Genomic DNA, 26,709 nt, shown 5'->3' on the forward strand with positions numbered 1-26,709 from the left:
TGTTTTTTCATATCTGTCACACATACGCTAGAGGAATGCCCGCCATGTGTATAATACTGTGTAGTACACATATTGGGTCATGTGCACCCATGCAACTCTACGCTTGACACATTTCAAGGCATGCATGCAGGGGATTATGTGAATCTACAAAATGCATAACAGCATCAAATCATAGGGGTGAATCTACAATGTAGTGATTTGCAAATTTTGTGCCTTCTTCTACACTATCACCCATAGATTCTTCCTCCCTCCCCTCTCTCTCCGCCCTCATGAGAACGGCTTCTTGTTCTCCCAGGGAATCGCGTGGCGCCGGCGGCGACAGGGCGCGGTACACAGCATAATCGTTCGCCCATGACTGTACACCACATCTAAAACCTATTAATTTTTCAATCTAAACAGACATTTTAGGCCGTGGCATTGTATATATACAATGACAGAGCCCTGAAACCCAACACTAAATTAGCTTAATTAGGAGCAGGCTCCAATAAGGACTACTTTGTGCTCTGAAACCGCGTATCGATGTCATGCCGCGGACCGATATCGCGCACTCGGCCCAGTCGTTTGGGGACTTCACAGACAGCAGTTCAAAAGTTGGACCTTAGGCTTTTTTCCCCAGTCATTGAGGTGGACAAAAGCAGGCCAAGAACCCCCTTTGTCCACTCCCGCACTTGGCTTTCAGATAGGGCCAGGCTAGGAAAACACTACAGGACAAAAAGAAATCCTGTAACAAGCCATTCATTCGATAAAAGCACCTATTTATGCCAAGGCTCTTTGCAGCTGACATTTATTTAACCACTCCAAGGCGAGGGCAGCCCTCGGTAGCACTGTTCAACCACACAAAAGGAGCTATTTGAAATAGAAAAGACCGCATGAAAACAATCCCAGAGGGGAAACGTGATTGGATTGTGTTCTCGGTCATAGAAATACAGTGACAAAGGGGTATCAAACACAGCTTTAAATTGTATAGAGTATTCAGTTCGAACATAGGAAAATCTTTGCAAAAATATGAGCAATTATCTTTTTTTCAAAATCTCTTCTTTTTTTAACAGTATGTCTCATAACTTTCTGAACATGATTTAAATTTATTTTTTTAAAGCAAAACTGGAAATCTACTCTTTCCAGGTTTTCCCTAATGATTTAAGAAGATTTATGATTTTTGAGAAAATCCCTGAAATACTCCTGAAATATACTGATCAGAAGGATTTTGCCTCTTCGTGCATTAGTACATTAAACGTTTTTTAAAGAAGTTATTCAAAAAATTTTCACTTGGAGAGTTTAATGCCCTAGTCTACACAGAGTACAGGGATGATTGCAGAACTTTTCTACCATATTTATATGCTGACACAAGAGACACTTTGCATCACTGGGCTGCAGGCATCGCCAGAACTTTGCTTTAGTGGGCTAGGACAGGGAAACAATATTTGGGCTTGCTTGTATTTGCATGTGTTAGCTCATTAAAAACAAACCTATTGGTTTTGGTAAAGCTTTTTATGTGAAAAATGAGGAGGAAGGGCAGTGGATGAGAAAGAGAGAGAGAAAACAATGTAAAACTTAATAACGGGAAATACAATAAGAAGTGAAAGTAAATAGAAAGTCAGTAGAAAAGACACAGAAAAAAGAAAAAACAATGTGTCAAATAGATATGGAAAGCATGCACAGGCGACCTGACTAATACAGTAATAAAACCTGCTGGTGGAAAAAAACAAAGGATTCTTGCTGTACAGAATGTGTGCATGATATAAAGAAATTAGAGGCATATTAGCAAGAACCTCGTTAAAATTATCGCCGTTTTAGTGGCAGGAAACTGCCGCTAAAACGGCGGTAATGGGCTTGCTAATATGCGTTATAGAATTCCAATAGAAGCCCAGGTTAGATGTGCAGAACATCTAACCTGGGCTTCTATTGGAATTCTATAACACATATTAACAAGCCCATTATCGCTGTTTTGGTTGAGCCAAAGTTCACTCTTTGTATATTTTAAAGAATTGGCAACATTAGGTAAGAGGGCATCTGCACCGCCAAGAATCCTAAAAATCAACAGTCTTTACCAATCAGGGTGCTTGTTACATGCTGTGAAGCCCTTGTAACCAGATATCTCCTATCAGGTTAGGGCTACTCTGCTGCCCTCTAGATACGCCCACTCCAGTGGCTGCGGCAGTATTTTGAAGGTGCTGCATGCGATTGCGGAAGTGCTGGAGGGGCAGCACATTCTCCCTTATGCTGTCCAAACGTGCACAAGTAAATGTAGAAGTGACAAGGGTTCTTTGAGTCTCCGGGAATCAGTTCAGTTATTTATTTCACCTTTGTGCATGCCTGCATTGCTGAGAGCGTTTCACACCCTATGCACATTTAATCCTGTGTTTGCACTAAATGGAGAAAGGTAAAATCATTGGGAGGGTTTGTGACTGCCCACAAGGGAACGACTTTGTGCGTTTCATCACATTCCCAATGGCCACCCCATGGCCTTGGTGCTCCCATGTTTGCATCTCTAAGTCTAGACTTATGGCTGTGGAACATCCTCATGATTATCAAATCTTCCATAGGCCTGTGTTCCATCTCCAGGCACAAGTGCCCACAGGCCTGAATTCTACAAATCCTGATCTGGGTTTTGTGCAGAGGGCACTCATTCTAAAGTGAAGTCTATCACAAGTTTTTCTCTGGGCAGGCTTATGAAGTAAGACGAGCATCTAGGAAGGTTTCCTCATCGCTAATGTATGTTACAACGCATACATTTATGATGCATGCCTTTACAAAGCAGTTTTTACATCGCAAAATCCTTTACAACGCATTTTTTTACATAGCATGCCAATATATCGCATTTTCAGAAACTACCTTTACAACGCATTCCATTAAGTTGCATTATACCTTTACAACGCATACCATTACAATGTATACCATTACTTTGCATTTACGGTAAGGGTTGGATAGTGTAGAGGTAATAATTACTATTCTAACTCCAGTGAGTGCAACAGTAGGGAAAGTGTCGGATAGTGTAAGGGTACTATGCGTTGTAATGGTTTGTGTTGTAATGACGTGCGATGTAATGCCTGCGTTGTAGTGACATGCATTGTAATGACATGCGCTGTAGTGACATGCGATGTAAAGGATATGGCGATGTAATGCCTGCTATGTAAAGGTAGAGCGATGTTATGACACCATTGAATAGGTTGTTTCCCGTTTACAAGCCTCTTGTCAGATGGTAGGTTGAGAAGCGTGCTTCCGTCAGGCCTTACTGCTAGAAGCACCCTGTAGTTGAACGAATGAATGATAGCGGCACTAATGAAGAGCAACTGTATTGCAGTACTGCTATCCCGGGGGAAGCAGGTACCTTTCTTGATTAGGAAATTGAAAAGGCGCTTCGGCTGCGGAAGATGGTTACAGATGGAGGGTTGTAGATGATTAGAAACCGCAGCAAAGCAAACAATAATGCGGAACAGAACCGCCAGAGGACATTGAAAGAGGCATTATGGATGATGGGACATGTGGTCAACAGGTGTGATGCTGATATCAGAGTTTCCACTCCATAGTAACAGCAGCTGGAGTTGCTTCTGCACATGCCCTGAGATTCTGCATGGAGTGGTAGGTCAAACCCTCTTTGTGGCTCCCTGTCAGTGCGCCTCCTGACGGCCTCTTTGCCTCTGAGCATCGATAGTACAGCACTGGTGAAGAGGTGAAGAAAAGGAGGGATCACCCTTTTGGGATAGCACCAGTCTTATGTGCGCCAGTGCTAACTCTAATACAGAAGTGGCCACACAAGCATCTGCGGCCCTTTCTGTAAAACCAAAGTGCTCTGGGTCACAAAAAGTAGATATGCGTGCCAAGTTGCACCATTGATGTACTTTCTGTTATACAGCACCAGGACACTAATTTCGCTGTGGCATCTATGAAGAAAATGTATGGGAAAGTCCACCTCCACTAAGTGGGTGGTCACTTTATAGCACACAAACACACACACACACATACACATGCATGAATGCATACATATATACATAAACCTGTGTGTCTGGATGTGTGTATATATGTGTGTGTGTATGTATATATATATATATATATATATATATATATATATATATATATATATATATATATATATATATATATATATTTCACTGAAAAAAACATAGGTTTGAAACCAGTTATAGTTAGCTGGAAATGTTACTGACATAAAACCATTGAAATTCCCACGTTATAGTTAGTTGGACTCACTATAACTCGCGCGCCCGCAATGCACTGCTGATGATGTCACATATTACATCATTCATGACATGGTTAGTGACATCACTGATGACATCACAGATGACATCTCAAATGACATCACTGATGACATCACTGATGACATCTCAAATGACATTTTTGCCCTAGAGCGCTCCCGGTGCGCGTACCGGTGAGCGCACCGGTAAGCGCAATCTTGCAGCGCGCCCCGGTGCGCGTACCGGTGAGCGTCCCGTTAGCGCTATTTCCGCAAACGAAAAGATCATCGCGACGTATCGCGTAGCCACGTGATGCGTCTTATGACGCACGGCGTAAGCGCCCCCCGGGCGCGCCCCGACGCGCTTACGCTATGCACCCGGGGCGCGCCCCGGTGCGCGCCCCGGGCGCGTAGCGTAAGCGCGTCGGGTCATGTGACCTGAAAATAACACTTTTCATTGGTTCAGAACAGTTTTGTTTTCCAAATGATGAAAGCCCCCACCTTTTTTCCTCATTCTCACTTTGTTCTTTGACTGAGGAAGACCTGTTTCTATTCATTGAGAAATGGCTACAGTAGCAGCAGCAGCAGGAGCATCTGCACCACACCACCACCACAAGGACCACCACAACACCACATTGGTGGTGAAGAAGAAGAGGAGGAGGAGGAGGAGGAGGAGGAGGAGAGGCAGTTCCTGCCTGAAGATAATACCCCATATAAACCGAAGGAGCACTTTGTGTGGGAGTTTTTTCAAATCCCAAGGGGTGCAAAGAAAGTAAATGCTGCAAAAGTGACATGTCTCATCTGTGGCACTGTACTTTCCAGGGGGAACCCTGCAAAAAAATATTCATTTGGGAACCATACAATGCTTCGCCACATGCAACGCAGGCATCCAAACAACTATGCTGCGGCAGAGGTCACAGAACTGACCAGAAACCCTCCCCAATCTTCTCCGAGCACCTCCAAAAGCAAACAACCCACTCCATCGGGTCCAGAGACAAGGGAGATGGTCCCAAACATCCAACGCCAGTTTGGAGATTACAAAATAGTTTGTATATTTTGCGGGACTACAATTTCCTATGGGGAGCAAAGCATCAAACTCATCAACCGTGCTGGAGACAACCACAACTGCAGAAAGAAACCTTAATTTGTTCCTGATTTTTTTTGCTCCTGTTGAGCCGTTTACAATTCCCTGTTTTTTGTTTGTCCCCAAAAAATACAAAAAAATATAAAATTGTTCATAAAAGCCAAAAAAAGTAAAAAATGTTCAAAAAAACAATAAAAAAAATATAAAACAACAAAAAGAATAAAAAAAACAGTTCTTTTTAGAACTAACTCCAATTTATAAAAAAAATGCTACATTTAAAAAAAACTCTGCCTTTCTTACGCTCCCCGGTACGCTCCCCAGTGCGCGTGCCGGGCGCTCCCCCCACGAAAATCGGAAAAAAAATGTTTTGCCCCGCGGGGCCCTTTTATGGCCCCCACATTAAACCTAGGGGGTGAGGGGGGTCTACCCTGCCCCCTTTTGGTCATTTCCCCCTTTGTTTTTGCCACCTCTTGTGTCTCGATCCTGCCGAGACACAAGATGGCAGCCGCTCCGGACTGTTTGGAATGTTCACAGACACCCGAGAGCCAATCAGCTTTCCGCTCGCGAACTCGCGTGCTTATAGATATATATATTTTTGAACCTAAATTACTCAAAATCCACTGGAGCACATATCTTGAGACATAGCAAAGGCACATCGGGCTACCAGTCCCTACAATTTTGCCAAGTTTGGTGGAAATCCATTCAGCCGTTCAGGCTAAAAGTGAGTCCAACCGCCCTATGGAAATTAACATGGGGAAAACACGTTTTGGGACCCCCCTTTTATCTCGGCCCCCGCTTGATGAATCCCCCCCAAACTTTCAGGGAAGGAGCGGAGCGGAACTGGCCATTTTCTTGGAGAAATTCAGCAAATTCCGTCCATCAACGCCAAAGTTATTCCCAATAGAATGTTGCGGATTTCCTATGGAAACTAGGTCCTAACTATAACTACCTACTGGCGACATATATATATACATATATATATATACACACACACATATACACACACACACATATATACACACATGAAGACACACGAGTTTATGTATATATGTATGCATGCATGCATATGTGTGTGTGTGTGTGTGCGTGTGCATGTGTGTGTGTGTGCTTGTGTGCTATAAAGTGACCAGCCACTTAGAGTGGAGGTGGACTTTCCCATACATTTTCTTCATAGATGCCACAGCGAAATTTGTTTCCTGGTGCTGTATTACAGAAAATACATCAATGTTGCAACTTGGCACGCATATCTACTTTTTTCTGACCAAGAGCACTTTGGATTTACAGAAAGGGCCGCAGATGCTTGTGACACTAAATTGGAGCCATTAATGTCACTATATATATATATATATATATATATATATATATATATATATATATATGTATATATATATATATATGTATATATATATATATATATATATATATATTCACTGAAAAAACCATAGGTTATAGACCATATATAGTTAGGAATTAGCATTTAAAAAACCTTATTTTACTCACACAAAACCATTGAAATTCCATATATAGTTAGTTGTACTAACTACATATCGCGCACCCGCAATCCACTGCTGATGATGTCACATATTACATCATTCATGACATGGTCAGTGACATCACTGATGACATCACTGATGACATCTCAAATGACATCACTGATGACATCACTGATGACAACATCCAGTGACTGTATGTTTCTGTAAAGTTAAAATATGTCTTATATATTGAAGAATGAGTGGATGTATAAGTGTCTGGATGATGTATTTAGTAGGTGCATGACTGACTGTATAAGTGAGTGATTAAATGTGTCTCACTGAGTGCATGGGTTAGTGACTAAACTGTTTTAAATTGTGCACCATTGTGTCTGTTGTTTTGTAATCTGATGCAATTGTTGATCATTAGCTATATGACTAACTATATGGGTTATTGATTAGTTGGCCAAGTATTTGTATGGGAGACTGAGTGTGTGTGTGGGTGTCTGGGAGGTGTATGACTCTGTGCATAGATGTGTGAGCAGTTGATTCACTAGATGTATGGGTTCAAAAGTGCATGTGGAAACAGCTGTATGGGCGGTTTACTGTGTGCATGAGTGTATTGGTGAGTGAATGGATATCTCAGTGCTACATGTCAAAGTAAGTACATATGTAAAACACAGTACATGTGGTAGTTGACATATATAAATAACTGTGCATAAGAGCCAGTGAATGTGTGAGTGGCTGTATGGATTATTGTGAACTTGTATCAGGGATTGTATAACAGAGTAAATATGTGTTATTATATGTTTCAATAAGTAAGGTGTGTTTAACTATATAGTTGAGGAAATGGAGGTGTGATTGATTCTTTGCAAGACTGATTAGGTGTGTGAGTAACTCCATGGATGAGTGACAGTCTGTGAGTGTCTGTTTACACTGAGTGTATCTAAGGTTATATTAGAGTCTGAAGAGGTTCATCGTATCATCCATTGAATGATGTCATGAGTAATGTCAAATGAGATGTCATCAGTGATGTCATTTGAGATGTCATCAGTGATGTCATCAGTGATGTCACTGACCATGTCATGAATGATGTAATATGTGACATCATCAGCAGTGGATTGCGGGTGCGCGATATGTAGTTAGTACAACTAACTATATATGGAATTTCAATGGTTTTGTGTGAGTAAAATAAGGTTTTTTAAATGCTAATTCCTAACTATATATGGTCTATAACCTATGGTTTTTTCAGTGAATTTTCAAGGTTTTGTAAATGCTAATTCCTAACTATATATGGTCTATAACCTATGGTTTTTTCAGTGAATTTCATAGGTTTTTTAATAGCAAATCTTTATAAAAATAATACATTTTAAATCGAATTTTATATTTTATAATTTTTTTATTTATTTTTTATATTATTTTTGGTGCGCTCCCGGGGCGCGGACAGGTGAACGCACGGGTAAGCGCAATCTTGCGGCGCGCCCCGGGGCGCGTACTGATGCGCGTCCCGGAAGCGCTATTGCCGCGAACGAAAACAACATCGTGACGTATCGCGTAGCCGCCACGCCTTGCGTCATAAGACACGTATCGCGTAGCCGCGAGATGCGTCTTATGACGCACCGCGTAAGCGCACCCGGAAGCGCATATGATCGCGCAACGTAAGCGCCCCGATGCGCTTACGATACACGCCCGGGACGCGCCCCGGGGCGCGTAGCGTAAGCGCGTCAAACCATGTGACTTTAAAATAACACTTTTCATTGGTTCAGAACTTTTTTTTTTCCAAATTGTGTGAAACCCACCCATTTCTCTCACTATTGCTTTGTACTTGGAGAGAGCAAGAGCTGTTCTGTCTACTCTATCTCCTACTTTTCTGATCTCCAGCAATGGCTGCAAGAGAGTCATCCAGCAGTGATTCAGATGGATTTTTAGATGAGGACCCTCCTCAGCAAAAGAAAAAAACCCATTTCATCTGGAAATTTTACGACATCCCTGAAGGACAGAAAAAAGTCAACGCTCCCAAAGTAACCTGCAAAATATGTGGGAGTAGTTTATCCAGAGGCAATCCTCTGAAAAAATATAGTTTTGGGAATGCTAATTTGATCAGGCATGTGAAAAGAAGACACCCTAACAACTTTGCCAGGGAGAGTGTCAGAGAGCTGGCACGGAATGTACCAACAGATGGCGGCAGCACCTCCACTGGTGGAGCAACACCTTCGGGACCACCCCGTGGAAGAATGGTCCCTAACATTCAGCCGGTGTTTGCAGGCATCAAATTTTTGTGCACGGAGTGTGACGAACTGCTCTGCTATGGGGAGCAGAGTGTTGAACTCATTGCCCTAAAGAAACAGCAACACCGCTGCTCTTCCAGTCCCTAAATTTTCTAATTTTTTTGCTCCTGTTGAGCAGTTTTGGAATCCTTGTTTTTGTTTTTCCCTTGACAAAAATCCAAAAAAAATATAAAATTGTTTTAAAAAGTCTAAAAAAAATATAAAACAACAAAAACAAAAAAAAAATATATAAAACAACAAAATAAAAAAAAAAGTTCTTTTCAGAACTACCTCCAATTTATAAAAAGAAGCTTTTTTTTTTTTTAAAAAGTCTGTCATTTTTAATCTCCATGGTACGCTCCCCCGTACGCTCCCCGGTGCGCGTACCGGGCGCTCCCCCCCGCGAAAATCGAATTTTTTTTAAAAAAAAATGTTCACCCGCGGGAGCCCTTTATGGCCCCCACATCAAAAGTAGGGGGTCAGGGGGGTGTACCCTGCCCCCTTTTGCTCATTTCCCCCCTTTGATTCTTGCCACCTCTTGTGTCTCAATCCTACCGAGACACAAGATGGCGGCCGCTGCGGACTGTTTCGAATGTTTACAGACACCCGAGAACCAATCAGCTTGCCGTGCGCAAGTCGCGTGGCGCGCCTGGAGCGCTCCCCGGTACGCGTACCGGGCGCGGCTCTAGATATATATCTTTTTTTAAACCTAATTTACTCAAAATTCACAGGACCACATATCTTGAGACCTAGCAAAGGCACATCGGGCAAACAATATCTACAATTTTGCCAAGTTTCGTGGAAATCCATTCAGCCGTTCGAGCTAAAAGTGAGGCCAACCGCCCTATGGAAAATTGCATGGCAAAAACACGTTTTGGGACCCCCCTTTTTTCTCGGCCCCCCCTTGACGACCCCCCCCCAAATTTTCAGGGGCTGCTCAGAAACAAAATGTTCAATTTTCCTGAAAATTTCAGCCAATTCCGTCCACAAACGCCAAAGTTATTAGACATAGAATTTTCAAAAATCCCATAGAGAAAAAATCCTAACTATATATACCTACTGGCGACCGCCAGTAGGTAATATATATATATATATATATATATATATATATATATAGTGACATTAATGGCTCCAATATAGTGTCACACAACACTTGCAATCACTAGGTGTCATGAATCCCAGCATAGTTTCTGAATGTATAACGTACAACCAAAAGACCCAAGTGCGGTTTATCAGAGAAAGAACTGGCTGAAACATACAACTAGTGATGTGCCATAAAGATGCAGCCTAAAAAGGTATGACATATGATCCACCACAAACGAACATGTAACAAAACACACTAGATGCAACACTTTTCATACATCTAACACACCCAGATATACCATATACGTTGCTATCACTGTTCCTACCAACACCATTTCCCTCAATGATATTGCATCGCATAAACATTCAACAAAACACATTAGACAGGACTCCCAATAGACTTATGTCCCACACACACATATATCCATGCAGAAGAATATGGGTCTATTTACTTACAGAGAAGATATGTAAGCAACGGGCTAAGCGTTAACCATTTTCTTATGAATGGAAGGAATGGATGAGAGAGGTGAGTGTCCCACAGAGAGCTGCAAGTCACAGAATTCAGTCACTGTCTGGCTCAGTCAGTCCTTTGATCTTCTGAGATCAATAAAGTTGAGCCCCAATAAGGTAGATTAAACTAATAGACACTAACCAGGCACTTGAAGACAATTCTGTTTATGCAATGTACTAAACAAATAGACATGACAGAAATATAATAGGAGCATTTGCATGAAAACCCAGAAAATGTAACTTTTTAGAATTTTGAGCACATCTCAATGCTCTTAAAATCGTGAATAGAGGCATAAGCAATACGGTTAAAAACTGAAAGACCGTCACAAAGGTAGGAAAATGGGCAGCTGATAAGAATAACCTGTCTCTGCAAGGTCACAGGGTAATGGTACAACCAGTACATTCCCAACATTTTCACTTATTCCTTAAACATCACTCTAGTCAGTCCAATCAACTCCATCAGTTCAGTCCCAGCAACCCCATCAACTCTATCAAACCCATTAAGCTAATTAAACACATTAGTTCCATCAGTCCACTTAAAACCAACATTCCCTTAAAGCTCATCAATCCAATAATCTTCAATAACCACACAAACACCATCATTTTCCTCAAACCCATCAATCCCATCAAACACCAGCCTTCCTATTGAGCACAATCAATCCTGTCAATGCCACCAATTATGTAGAAGCCATCAACCACATCACTGCCATCAAATTCATCAATCCCATCTTTCCTATTCAGCACAATCAATCCTGCCATCTCCACCAATCCTGCAGAAGCCTTCACCCTCATCCGTTCCCTCAAACCCACCAATCCCATCAAACACCATCCTCTCCATTGAACACGATGAATCCTGTCAATTCCACCAATCCTGTAGAACCCATTACCACATCACCTCCCTCAGACTCATCAATTCCATCAAACATCATCCTTCCCACTGAACACCATCAATTCTTTTGATTCCACCAATCCTGTAGAACCCAATAACCCCAGCACTTCCATCAAACCCATCAATTTCATCAATCACTATCCTTTCCATTGAGAACCATCAATCCTGAGATTTTGACCAATCCTGTAGAACCCATCAGCCCCATCACTTCCATCAAATCCATCAATCCCATCAAACACAATCCTTCTCATTGAAACCCTGCCAATCCTGTCAATTCCACCAATCCCGTAGAACCCATTAACCCCATCACTTCCCTCACTCATCAATTCCATCAAACATCATCCTTCCCACTGAACACCATCAATCCTGTCGATTCCACCAATCCTGTAGATCCCAATAACCCAAGCACTTCCATCAAACCCATCAATCCCATCAAATACCATCCTTCCCATTGTACACTATCAATCCTGTCAATTCCACCAATCCTGTAGAAGCCATCAACCCCATCACTTCCATCAAATCCATCAACCCCATCAAACACCATCCTTCTCATTGAACACCACCAATCCTGTCAAATCACCACTTCTGTGGAACCCATCCACCTCATCATTATTCTCATCAATCTCATCAGCCCCACGAAGCCCATGCATCTTATTAACAAGACCAAACACCATACACTCTGTCAACCTCATAAGTTCCAATAATCATGTTAAACTCTTCAATTCCATCCCCCACATCAACCACCTAAAACCCATCTATCCTACAAATATGATCAATCCGCTAATCACATCAATTTTATAACCCTTAAGAAAGTTCAGAATTCCATCAATTCCATTCACTCCGCCAATCCGATCAAATGAATCAACTTAACAATTCAAGCAGCATCATCAATGTCACGGACCATCTAAATTTCTGCAGCACGTAGAAATTTGGTATCTTTTGACAGATCTTGTATTTTGAATACGCCCATGACCTCCAATGTGTGCCTCAGAATACCAATGAGGAGTGACAGCCTTGAATCATTGTTATCAGACAACAATAAACATATTTTATGCAGCTGCAAAGCCAAGGACTGGAACTATAGCATACTCTCCGAATAGGTCACCATTCTGTGGCGTTCCACCACAATGGTCATTTCACCAACACCAAATAAAAAAAAAACATTGTCTAAGATAGGTTTGTTGTCCTCCTGTACCTTGACCGAGGCCGCTGTTGCCTTCTCTGTTTTGATTTGATCCTGCAATGAAATCCGTTAGAGAATGAGATGCGTGCATAGCCGGGAATGTGTTCAATTGTTCAATGGAACATGGTGATAAAAAGCTAGACTTCCTGTTATCCTCCAAGAGTTGGCACGTTGAAATGGCTACTACTTCAAACACAGCTCGGAATAGGAACAATGCTTAGAACAGGCTGCGTCTTTACAAGGGAATATAAATAACACAAAGGAATACTGAGTCGTAAAACGGACTCGCCGAAAGGACTATTCACATTACCATTCCTAGCTGCTAAGCAGATGAAAGAACAGACTGCATGGGACAGTAGTCAAGAAAAGGTCGGCAATTAGAGCAGATTGACACAAATAATTACAGAGAGGCGGAGAGGAAGCAGTGAAGCAGGGGAATGCGGGTTCATTGAATGCAGGGCATGATGTGAGCTGGGCTAATTTAAAAGGATGTTTTGTTGGACAACACTCAACCATCTGCATTCTATCTCATTGCAGGCAGCTCATTATACTTTGATTGCTTCTGACCTTCTGTACAAACAGCAAGTAGTAAAACCATTCATTCTCAAGCCAAGCAAAGTGAAAGGCATTGAAGGTGGGTGCCAAACGCATAGCTCTCTATGTCAATCAGCTGGTGTCCATTTAAAACTTGGCAGATAGAGGTCACTATAAGTCCAGAAAAATGCTAGTATCTTGAGCTGCCAACTGTCCAGGCATGGTACAAATTTGAGGAGGAACCGTTGACGTTTCGGTCACAGAGTGCCAAAAGATTTGCAAGACCATCTTCAGGGCTCAGTGTTGAACACAAAACAGAAATTGAGGAGGGAAAGTAACTGCATCCACACAGCCGACAAAAATGTAAGAATCAGCGAATTATGTATAAAGGACACTGCCAAAGTCAGCTCCAACCCGCCACTAACGCTTGTTGTCAGACACTAAAGTGGAATCCTCTGTTTCTGTTATGTGTTCAACACTGTGTCCTGATGATTGGCTCACAGACCTTTTAGCACTCTGATGCCGAATCGTTGACGGTTCCTCCTCCTTAACTAGATTAATGCCATCAATTGTGGTTGAGTCCAAAGAAAAAATTGCATAACATGGACAGTCAATTGTGGACCTATGCAAGTTAAGAGGAGTCTACGCCTCTTGAAGATCCTGGGATTCACACCATATGAACTATTCCTATGTTGGATCTTACTTACGAGGGGTGTCAGTGTTGTTTGCATTGATTTGAATGATAGCCCTGTAGTTAGTCATATAGGCGATTCTATGTAATACATTTTGTATATAACAGTACACTTTTTGGGGTGAGTTTCTTGTGTTCTTTTGTTAACATTGTTGGACAGTTTGATCAACTAAAAAGAATTGTATGAATAAGTCCTCCAGGAACATTGTTAGTTGTAACAGATGTACCCAGTTCTCTGGGGGAATACTGGGTTGCCTTGTGTATGTTTAGTATCCTAAAAACCAAAAGCACTGATCCAGCATTGCCCTGGCCCTATAAAGGCCACCAATGGTCTACTCTAACCTGTGGCCAAAAATACACGTTTTCGCCATTCTTTCAAGAGATAACTACCCTATAACAAAAGCAAAGATACAAGGTGTCTGACATAGATAATGCTAAGCATTTGACCACCTACAACGTTTGCTTGTTTGAAAGTCCCTTAATTAAAGTCTATTCACAATCATAGTGGGTATTTTTTCATGGGGATAGTTTGTGTCACTGAAAACTAGAGAGACATGGCAAATGTATATGGAATATTTTGCTCTGCTTGCAAGTGTGACGTGTGAGCTTATAGTTCATTGGGTATTCTGTAGTTTTTATATATTCTATTCTATCGTTTTAACATAGCGCATGGCTACCCGTAGGCTTCCTAGCGCTTTTCACAGCTACAGACTACTGGTATGACTGCTTACAGGTATCTGCTAAGGCTTGTACCCATCTGAGATCAGAAAACAGTGGTAGGGTGATCAAACTATTGCCCCTGGAGTACCTGAGCAATAGCCTAGCCACAAACTAGGAATTCGAGTTTAATCAATTTCAAGGCACAATGCTAACTAGTAATTTCTCTTGATTCCTTGTATATATTGAAATAGGAACCATAATCTACAAAAGAAGACTGAAGATCAAAACAGAAGATCAAAGTGACAGCAGCAGTATCCCACTTCTGACTCCTGACCTGCAGGAATTCATTTTAGGGAGGACGGCTGGTTAAGAAGAGGGAAGGATGCATGCCAATAGCCTTGGATTTGCAAGATATTGAAAGAGACGAGAACTGCATGAATAAGAAATCCACAAATCAAGACAACAGCACCAGTACCACAACCAATGAGGAGGCAGTTAGTGAAAGAAAAGATTGAGGTGTTCTGTGAGTTCAAGCAATCTTGCAGATACTCGATGCCAAAATCACTAACTCCGGCCACATATTATATCATTGCGGAATTCAATTAGTAAAGAATAGCAACACTTTTAAATGTCTTAAGTGAATCGATTTCCAAGCTAAAATATTATGCTAAAAACCCCATAAAACACTGGCTAGTAAATGCATCACAATTATGCAAATCTCCTATGGTGTAAATACAATAATATGGTATGAGTATATTTTGTGGTAAGTTTGGCAAGTGTTGTAAAATGCAGACACACGCAATGAGGCATATAAGGTAGGGTGAACAACCTTTACAACAAAACTTTTACAGCGCACTACCATTACAACGCGGTCATTACAACGCAAACCATTACAACGCATTGCGCTGGGTGGCGCACTAGGATAGGGAATAAGTTTAATTTACTATCCAACACCTTCCCTAGTGTCCACGGGGACTGGAGTTGGAATAGTAAATTAAACTATTCACTATCCAGCACCCCAAAGCGCTATGCGTTGTAATGGATTGCGATGTAAAAACTGCGTTGTAAAGGCAGGCGTTGTAATAGCCTGCGTTGTAACGTCATACATCCATAAGGTAGGTTTATTTAAGTGGCTGTACAGTCAGCTTGGCATATGGGAAATTAAGGCCTGCATAAAAGTGTCAGTAGAGAAACAAGGTATGAAATCATTGTGCACAGGACATGCTATGCATGGTAGTAGCACACAGGGTGGTTATTATGGTACATCATTTGTCGAATCTTTGGAGTCCTGATGCTTTAGGTTCTGGGAGGGTGTAGATGAATGTCTGCGATTTGTAGGTTTCACCATAGGGGCGTACATGTTCCAGATGTGAAATCTTCCAATCGTCTCTGGCCGAGTTAGTGTGGGTCTACTGATTGGACGCTTAGAGTTTTCCTTGGTGTTGTACCTCATAGGGAAGGGACAGCCCTTGCACCCTATAATGTGTATTACCTGAATCCTGGGGTTTCCCCACAGTGTTCCTGGTTTGGGGGTTTGATTCTTATGACTCTTGGCCAAAGATGTCTCATGGATAGCAGTCCAGTCTAACACAGTGGGAGCCCCAGTGTCTTTCTATATCATCTCTGCCAGATATGGGGATGTCATAGTCTTCGATGAACAGTATTTGCGACTCATCAATTTTCTGCTTGGCAGTGTGGACTATGATATCAGTACATCACTCTGTCTGGAACAAAGTAAATATACGCCTTTCTGTTGGGTGGGAAAATAAATAGGGTTGTTTCTGATGGATTACCACAAGGATTTGAAATACAAAAAAGGTGTATGGAGATAATAAAATAGAATATGGGATGAGGAATAATAAAGTATTTTAGTATAAATAAAGTAATGAAGAAAGCAAGTGTGTGTGTGTTTGTGTGTGTGCACGCGCTAAGGTGTTTTGTACGTGTGTGTTGTACGTGTGTGTTCATGTGCGTGTGTGTGTGCACGCGCTAAGGTGTGTGTACGTGTGTGTGCGGGTGCGTGTGTGTGTGCGTGTGTGTGTGTGTGTGTAACCCCTTTTACAGTCAAAAGTGCATAAGGTTTTTCTACAGTTTATACTGGATTAATCAGAAGACTTTTTTGGCATCAAGTTTCGGCTTGATCAATAGATACCGGCACCGCTTTCCCTGCAGGCACCAGGGTGTTATGCTATATGTCTGGAGTCAAAACCAGCACCCGTCCCAAACACAGACAGAGCCCTCACCAAGGCACATACTTACACGCTTCTTTTTGCTGGAGAACCACCTGAAATACTAGTTACGCAAAAGAAAACAATTCAGTAGGGAATATTTGCAGTGAGTTTGAAAAATTAACCAAGATACAACCTGTAAACACCTAAGAAGAACATTTCTTTAAAGAATTATGTACAAGTGCATCAGTAACATTTATTGATGGGGTCAGATACTTCTCCAATTAAGGCGCACACTCATTTGTTCTCAAGAGTGAGAACGCCTTGATGCATATGTATTCAGACAACTAAAAACCATGGTTTTGCATCAAAGTCAAGTGGGAGTGTGGTGTCACTCATGGCTCCGGCTAGATGTGTTTGGTTGCCTTGGAGTACCCCTCAGGTAGGGGGCCTGATGTATCAACACATCTCCCCCAAGACTCAGGATGGGTCAAACCCTTTGACATGTCAGGCCAGAATCTCCAGTTGGATCCGGTCAACATATATTATTATTCCGTTCCGTTCGTGGAATTTTCAGAATTTGGGTAATTTCACGTTCCACAGAGAACGCGGAATTGGCAAAAATGTGCGATCCCCAACATCATGGAATTTTTTCTTGTTTGCGCTTTCAAAATGCGGGTTCGCAAGATATTTCCTCCCGAGCACGCAAACAGCGTTCGTGAACAGGAAAAAAGCATTGCAAACGGGCAGAATAAGCAACTCCGCGTGTTCGCGGAGCTCTGCATGCTCGCAGAGAATTGTTCCCGTTTCGCGGAGCTTTGCATAGCGCGACTAAGCAAATTCCGCCCACCCCTAGATAAAAGGCAGGTAGATTCCTAGGATGTGATTTTCTTTTTTCTCTCTTCCTCTTTATTTTGCTTAAATGCTTTAATTTTATTTTTATACTTTCAGCTAAACCCAGGTAAACTCAATAAGATGTTTAAGGTCTTTACTTCAGAACTCGATTGTGTTTGATTGTACTGTCAATATTCAAATGCTAGGAGTTAGACTTGGCACATAAGCACTACAGGGCGTAACGACATACATCCGGAGTGCCACAGATGCAGCAGGAATGTTCAAGCTGAAAACGAGAGCCTTCCCTGCTGTATCAGAGTCTGTCAAAAGTCAGACACAGGTGAGGTGCTGCACAGGGTTGGCTCTGAGCAGCAGTGTTCAGCAGCTTGGCACCATTGACAGTAAGAGAATATCCTGACACTAACACTCCATCAGAGGGAGGTCTATCGCCATAGCATCCCTAGTGGAAGAAATTCCCCCACTGGACTTTCCCGCAGATTTATCGCTCCCTATCGGAATCAGTGGAATCCCCTTTGCGGCCCACATATAACTTAAAACCCTACACTGCTGGAATGAAAGAGAAATAAGAAAGTGCCATTAATGTGTCATTAAAAATCGTTCCTTTAATCACTCATCCCCATTATGCAGAGTTCTGATCCTTCTCCTTTCCTATCTTTGACCGCAGAGCTCTCAGTACGCATATGCCTATTTTTTTAGGGTGAGAGGGGCGGGAGAGTGACTGGCAATTGGGAAATATTTACTACTAAGTGGAAGGGTTTGGATGGAGTATGGAGGGGTTAAGAGAGGGTTAGGGAGGGGCTTAGGGATGGACCCACCCACAAAAGAGTAACCCCATTCTTATTCACAAATTTCACTTGTAAACGTAGTTCAGCCAAAAATGACCGAAAACAGAAGTAAATGCCCTCCAGCTCAGGCCTTGAGTAAGCCCATCACTGCACATGGCCAACCACTGGCACTGCCACTCCCTCTCAAATAAAATAAGAGTCAGGGACTTAAAATAATACCTCATGGGAAAACACATAAAAAAATTAAGGGCCCCATTACGATGCAGGTCAGACAAGTCTCCGACCGGCATGGTGTCGGAAACGGGACTGCCCGACAAGGAATCGGCCATCCCGCTTCCCAAATCAGGATGCGGCTGCTTGACAGTGGTCGGAAAGTATATCTTTCCTATTGCGGCTTGTGCTGTGGGCTGCAGCACAAGCTGGAATAGGAAATATAAATTTTTTAGACATCCATGCGCCATACAGTGCCTGCCACACAGTGCATGGATGTTTGGGGGAGCACCACAGGTGTCCCCAGGCCTCATAGAGGAGGCCACGGTGGAATGGGGGCCCTTAGGGCCCCCACAGTCTGTTTCTGCCAGCCTTTCTATGGCGGTCGAACCGCCATAGAAAGGCTGTCAAAAAAGTGTATTGAAATCCACATAGTGGTGCCTGAGCAGGCACCGCTTCCATTTTGGAGATTACAATCCACCCTCCACCCCAACGGGCTCCTTAAGCCTGTCGGAGGCAGAGCGGATTCCCCCCGCAGGCATCGGTCGGACCGCCAGTATTATAATACATCAGTCGGGCTAATGCCTCAGATGTCGGGCAGAACAACACCGACGAGCTGTCAGATGGCCTTCCGCCCAACATGATAATGGGGCCCTATTTTATTTTGACTTATTCATGTAGTAAAAGATTGTTTAAATGTTATATAAAGATACATAACTAAGAAAATATTTTAATTTAAAAAAGTCAATGCCTTTGTACTTTAAAAATAAATGTAACTTTATTTTTGTAAAAAATAATTAAATTAATTCTGCACATAACTTTTAATAATCCTAAGTGTATAATATATAGATATAACCATTTTACCTGAGGTCTTTTTTTATTAGAATGTTTTAATTTAAATAAATAGATTTAAAGAACTACATATTTAATAAGAAATAATAGTACTACAGCATTTTCACATATTTTTCACATACTTTACCATAGTGAGATCTCTGTTGCGGGGGCACAGTGCCGTTCACTGATGTGTTGTGTCGTGTCATGTACAATAAACCTGCAGAAGCCCAGTTTTGGGCACTCTAGGAGGGCTGATATGTTTTCAGGTTATCAACTACATAGGATGGGCGGCCAGCAGGCATTACATTTCAAAGCTTTCTTCTGAGTATAAGAGGCAGACAGATGCCTCTACCCCATGGCTGGAATAAACATTAATGATATATACGAGTACACTATAATTTGTGTGAAAGTACCACTATAATAGAGATGGTTTAAAATGCATGCCGGAACATTTCTAGGTGGTAAAGGTTGCCTATTTGATTTAGAATAACCCAAGGCACAAGTCGGGGGTAAATTCGTGTAAACGGCGCCCCGCCACTATTTTCACAGGTGAACGCTGTCCTCCCTGCCAAGAAGGTGGGCACCACTGAATTATGCTGAACTCGTCCCGGTGTCGTTTTCTGACACTGGGACACATTCTGTAGTACTAACACGTTGTCTGCTTTCCTTTCCGAGCAGGCGGAGAGGGAGCTGTGTTATTTTAAATTCCATCTGGCCCAAAACAAAGGCCGAAGTTAAAGGGCCATCAGGCCTCCCTCTGGAGTATCCTGGCTGGGAGCTATCTAGAGCCTCAACACTACATGCAAATGCTATGGACGGGGAACAAAGGCACACAGCTTGTGATTGCTTCACAGGTACTTAAGAGAGGCATGCGTTTGACTTTTTTCAGTCCCTGTATTTAAGAGATGTGCATTCACAGAAGGAATGTTAGATGTATTAGTCAGTCTCAGTATTTACGCAAGTAACTACTACTTAACTCGTTCCTTGTGCGCGTCGGCCAACGGCTGTCGCGAGCACTACCTGGCTAGTGATGCGCATGTCCGTTGGCCGACGTGGTCCCGCCCACTCATTAAAAGTCCTGCACTGCAGCGGAATTTGCGCGCGGTTAATGGGTAAAAAATCAGAATTTAGCTTTATTTGTTTTATAGTACTATTCATCTCAATTCAGGGTGTCAGAGCGCTTTACACCACACGTACACACTATCCATTGACAATAAATCATATAAATGTGTAAATCAATGTCTTTCATAGCTCTCTATGGTATAGTAGAAGGATTACTAATCGATGAACTGCTAGTAACAAAGGGATCTCTGTGTTTACAGCAGTAACCCACTTACTTAGCTACATAAAATAACAAGCATTTGCAATGCAATAGGTCTCGCATTAGGAAAGTTTGAGCTATTGGTATTGTAAATCACAAATCTGTTTTTTTATGTTTTTGGTTTTGAAAATAGCTAAATTAATAGCTTTGTCATTTACAATGCCAATAGTTTTAACTTTCGCAACTGTGACACCTATAGCATTTGTAATGCAATATGTATTGTATTTACGTGACTTAGATGTATTGATATTACAAGTAACAATGGCTTAATAATTCATACTTAAATGAAAGTTATTGTAATTTATAATGGCAATAGCTTAAACTTTTGTAAATAACTTTCCAAAAACCTGGTGAAAGCAAAAAATCTGGGTGGATTAAAAGGATGGAACCCATTTGCATTATGACGTAGTAACAGTTGTTCCTTAGTTTTGTCCTATATACTGTCTAGGTGGTGGTGAAGTTAGCACATCAACATGAATTTGACACTGATTCGACATTGACTGCACTAAACCTCAAGAACTACGGCTTTTAAAAAGTTGTAAGAGTAGGATAGCACAAAGGAGTGATAAAGTTGTGAGACCTTATCCAGGGCAGTGAATAAGTGTGCACTTGAAATACCAAGGACCCACTGAATTCAGAAAAGAAATGGTGGTGGTGGTGGGTGTGGTGGATGTGGCGGTGGATGTGGCGGTGGATGTGGGGGTGGATGTGGCGGTGGATGTGGTGGTGATGGTGGATGTGGTGGTGATGGTGGATGTGGTGGTGATGGTGGATGTGGTGGATATGGTGGTGGATGTTGTGGTGATGTGGTGGTGGATGTGGTGGTGGATGTGGTGGTGGATGCGGTGGATGCGGTGGATGTGTTGGTGGTGGATACGGTGGTGGATGTGGTGGTGGATGTGGTGGTGGATGCTGTGGTGGATGTGGTGGTGGATGTGGTGGTGGATGTGGTGGTGGAAGTGGATGTGGTGGTGGATGTGGTGGTGGATGCGGTGGCTGCGGTGGATGCGGTGGATGTGGTGGTGGTGCATGTGGTGGATGTGGTGGTGGGTGTGGTGGATGTGGCGGTGGATGGGGCGGTGGATGTGGCGGTGGATGTGGCGGTGGATGTGGTGGTGATGGTGGATGTGGTGGTGGTGGATGTGATGGTGGTGGATTTGGCGGTGGATGTCATGGTGGATGTGGAGGTGATGGTGGAGGTGATGGTGGATGTGGTGGTGATGGTGGATGTGGTGGTGGATGCGGTGGTGGATGCGGTGGATGTCGTGGTGGTGGATGCGGTGGATGTGGTTGTGGTGGATGCGGTGGATGTGGTGATGGTGGATGCGGTGGTGGATGGGGTGGTGGTGGATGTAGTGGTGGTGGGTGTGGTGGATGTGGTGGTTGTGGTGGTGGATGTGGCGGTGGATGTGGCGGTGGATGTGGCGGTGGATGTGGCGGTAGATGTGGCGGTAGATGTGGCGGTAGATGTGGCGGTGGATGTGGCGGTGGATGTGGCGGTGGATTTGGTGGTGGTGGATGCTGTGGTGGATGCGGTGGTGGATGTGGTGGTGGATGTGGTGGTGGATGTGGTGGTGGATGCGGTGGATGTGGTGGTGGTGCATGTGGTGGATGTGGTGGTGGTGGGTGTGGTGGTGGATGTGGCGGTGGATGTGGTGGTGATGGTGGATGTGGTGGTGGTGGTGGATGTGGTGGTGGATGTGGTGGTGGATGTGGTGGTGGATGTGGTGGATGTGGTGGTGGTGGATGTGATGGCGGTGGATGTCATGGTGGATGTGGAGGTGATGGTGGAGGTGATGGTGGATGTGGTGGTGATGGTGGATGTGGTGGTGGATGCGGTGGTGGATGCGGTGGATGTCGTGGTGGTGGATGCGGTGATGGTGGATGCAGTGGTGGTGGTGGATGGGGTGGTGGTGGGTGTGGTGGATGTGGCGGTGGATGTGGCGGTGGATGTGGCGGTAGATGTGGCGGTGGATGTGGCGGTGGATGTGGCGGTGGATGTGGAGATGGATGTGGCGGTGGATGTGGCGGTGATGGTGGATGTGGTGGTGATGGTGGATGTGGTGGATGTGGTGGTGGAAGTGGTGGTGGAAGTGGTGGTGGATGTGGTGGTGGATGTGGTGGTGGATGTGGTGGTGGATGTGGTGGTGGATGTGGTGGTGGATGTGGTGGTGGAAGTGGTAGTGGATGTGGTGGTGGATGTGGTGGTGGATGTGGTGGTGGATGCGGTGCACTAGTGACTCACAGCTGCCAAGGTTTCCGATTGCCATTGCCACATATTCCTAATTTCAGTGTAATTATGTGTGATATTCCAATGACTACAAGTAACAATTTTTTTTGTGCAAAATCAAGCAATGAAGACGAGGAAAGCATCAAAAATATTAGCAATGACACCTGTGCTCGGAGCGAGTAGTTGTTTTCAAGCAGGTCCGACCAACACCGTAGTGGCTCACCTGTCACCCCAGGACACAAAAGGGGGTTAGTGCGTCTGAACAACGCGGAAAACAACGCAGTACAGTGAGAAGAGACTGCAGTGTGGCAGTCTGTTTAGAATAAATGTCATCATGAACGTGCGGTACGCTAAGTAGCCTAAAAGTATATTTTTATTAGGCAGCATTATCAACTTTTAGATTATACCTCACTCCAGGATAGGAAGCGGGAGCAGCAACTCCATAGCCTGCCTCCGCTTACGGTCGACTTTGGCTTCCGGCTCGACTTTCCAACTGGTGTCGTTTCAGGTGCGAATCGTGGCGTGAGTTAATTATTTTGTATGCTATCAAAGATGCGAGATACTAAAATATCTCTCAAGGAATATAGTACACTTCAATATTATTGTACACATTATGTAACATGTAGGCCCGCGCAGCTCATTATTTAGTATGCGGAAAAAAAAACCAAAGCGCCCGGCCTTGTTGCTAATCACTGGGTGAAAGGAGAAGCCCCACAGCCCCGATGAATAAATGGTAGCTTCTTCACGGGCCGTGTGAAAGCCAGAGCGGGTCACTGGGTGAAAGGAGGAGCCCCACAGCCCCCGGCGATTTAATAGTAGCTCCTTCACGTTTAGGCACGCGCGGCAACATTATTAAAGGCGATCTTTAAAGGCACACCCCACTGTGCTTTAAGTAAAGATTTGTACGTGTAATCCCCACATTGGCGCCAGTGGTAACTTACAAAATAAAACAAGCATTACCCGGCTGCCGTTTTGCTCGTGGTGCCTTGGCGGGGCTGCGCTGTTCCGGAGCGAGAGGGGAGAGGCAGCTGCCTGGAGTGAGCGGTGAAAGAGGACTGTACTCTCTATGCAGGAAAACAAACCAGTGAAAACGAAACCTAAGAGCCGCGCGCGTGAGCTTCTACCGTAGACAGCTCACGTCGCGCGGCTCTTAGGTTTCGTTTTCCTAAGCGCATGGCAGAGTCGCGCTCGCACACATGCGCGCTCACGAGGTCAAATCCGACATCCGAGACTGAAAGCGTGTGCACCTCCCTGTCCCAGCGCGTGCACCCCCCCATTTACAAATACTAAAAGTATACTAAAGTATACACGAGGTCCGTTCGCTACGCTCGACCTAAAAAGCTGTCACCTGCATGATAAATGGTGTGCCTTGCAGGAGATACATTAACCCTCTCTGCTACATTGATTAAAAACTGGAACTACACAAAACACAGATCTCACCAGCAACTGCATCAACCTCCAAAATTATCCTGCCATTATTGTTGTTCTCTGAAATTTACTGGGCACACAAAGATCTCTGCAGCAGATACCTTAACCCCCAACACATTTTAAAATGTAGACTTGCAATTAATTAAGTAGAACAGATTTACTACCACATTTCTCCTTGTTTCCAATTTCTTTGAGGCAGAGTTTACAAAAATTAAATGTGTAACTTGAGGCCCACGTTTTGCAACATGGTTGTGTCACTTATTTGGCACAACCCGAACACAAAATCTAATTTGTTAAATCTTGTAATGTGCTCAAATGTACTCATGATAGATTTGCTAAACGTATATGTGAGGTGTTAAGATCTGATATCACTTCTTGTGGTGTCACTTTCGATGAGGACCTAGGTTGTTATGCCACTTCCTATGATGTCATTTCTGTGATGCTGCATCATGATGTCACACGCTGTGATGTCATGAGCCATGATGTCACTTGCATACTTCCTAACTTAGGGGCCCATTATGATCGCGGACGGACTTAGAGGCAAGATGGCCGCAGCTCCGGCCGTGTGAGGTGCCGTAACCTGCGCTCTGTGCGATTGCCCGTTAATCCCCCTGTGTAGCGGTCCCCGGTGCTGTGACATCCCCTGAGCTTTGTGTGGGCTGAGTCGTGGGCTAACCTGGTGGAGACAGTCGGCGTTTATCCAGCGGCGACGCCTGAAGCTGCGTTGGCGTTCTACGGTGGTGGACGGTGTGGATAGTTGGCGCTGGCCGGCCGGTCAGTAGGTGGAGTTTCCTCAGGTGTGCCGCAGCTAGGAGCCGCGGCTGTTCGGAGTCAGTACACCCTGTGAGGTGTCCGGTGGCGGAGTGGTGATCACTTGCAGGATTTGGAGATCTGCTGCCTTGTATATTACTGCCAGTGTAACGGAGCGCCCGGCTTGGTTCTGTGAACTCGGCTGTTCTCAGTGACGGCTATGGCGCCGAAGGGGAGAGGAGCTGCAAGAGGAGCTGCTAGAAATCGTGGAGGAACAGCCACGCCTCCCTCAGTAAGCACGCCGACACCAGCAGGCATTGCTGCTGCAGGGCAGGACAGCGTAGAGGATGGTGAGCTGAGTAACACAGCAACTCACACTACGGAGAACACAGTGAGTACAGCTCAGTGCAGGAGTGTGGGAGATGATGCTCAGCCCTCGGTGCTGACTAACGTACAGCCGAAAGGCACGGTGAACTCAACTGTTGTAATTACTCAGCCGGTGCTGAATGGGGTTCAGACTCAGTCCATCCAGCACCCCCAAGATATGTCAGTAAAGCAGCTTGTGGTCCCGGCAATCTTTAACAAAACAAGCATTTACAATGCAATGGTCTCGGCATCATTAAAAGTAGAGCTATTGGCATTGCTCATGACATTTCTTTTTTTCCCCTTTAAATCGTAAATAAATGGCATTGTCATTTACATTGCCAATACACAGCACTCTGCACTCAACAGCACACACCACTCTGCACCTGCACTCACTGCTCTGCACACTCACTCTGCATTCTGCACTCACTACTTTGCACTCACTACTCTGCACTCACTACTCTGCACTCACTACTCTGCACTCACTACTCTGCACTCACTACTCACTACTCTGCACTCCCTACTCTGCATTCGCTACTCTGCACTCACTACTCTGCACTCACTACTCTGCACTCACTACTCTGCACTCACTACTCTGCACTCACTACTCTGCACTCACTACTCTGCACTCTGTACTCACTACTCTGCACTCACTACTCTGCACTCACTACTCTTCACGCACTCACTACTCTGCACTCACTCACTACTCTGCACTCACTCACTACTCTGCACTCACTACTCTGCACTCACTACTCTGCACTCACTACTCTGCACTCTGCACTCACTACTCTGCACTCTGCACTCACTACTCTGCACTCACTACTCTGCACTCACTACTCTGCACTCACTACTCTGCACTCACTACTCTGCACTCACTACTCTGCACTCTGCACTCACTACTCTGCACTCACTACTCTGCACTCACTACTCTGCACTCACTACTTTGCACTCACTACTCTGCCCTCTGCACTCACTACTCTGCACTCTGCACTCACTACTCTGCACTCACTACTCTGCACTCACTACTCTGCACTCACTACTCTGCACTCTGCACTCACTACTCTGCACTCACTACTCTGCACACTCACTCTGCACTCTGCACTCACTACTCTGCACTCACTGCTCTGCACACTCACTCTGCATTCTGCACTCACTATTCTGCACTCACTACTCTGCACTCACTACTCTGCACTCACTACTCTGCAC

The 26,709-nt window shown here is 44.0% G+C and overlaps 1 protein-coding gene across 1 annotated transcript in view; it reads right to left on the reverse strand.

Annotated features, from left to right (window-relative positions):
- DYSF (dysferlin) overlaps positions 1-26,709 on the reverse strand; it is a 1,004,398-nt gene that overhangs the window by 170,523 nt on the left and 807,166 nt on the right. Inside the window, exons 42-43 of the mRNA XM_078674496.1 lie at positions 16,819-16,851; positions 12,687-12,728 (exon numbers count right to left, since the gene is read on the reverse strand). Coding sequence (XP_078530622.1) covers positions 12,687-12,728; positions 16,819-16,851 — 75 coding nt within the window. The remainder of the gene's footprint in view (positions 1-12,686; positions 12,729-16,818; positions 16,852-26,709) is intronic.

This window comes from Lissotriton helveticus, chromosome 2_1 (assembly GCF_964261635.1).
Source record: "Lissotriton helveticus chromosome 2_1, aLisHel1.1, whole genome shotgun sequence".
NCBI lineage: Eukaryota > Metazoa > Chordata > Amphibia > Caudata > Salamandridae > Lissotriton > Lissotriton helveticus.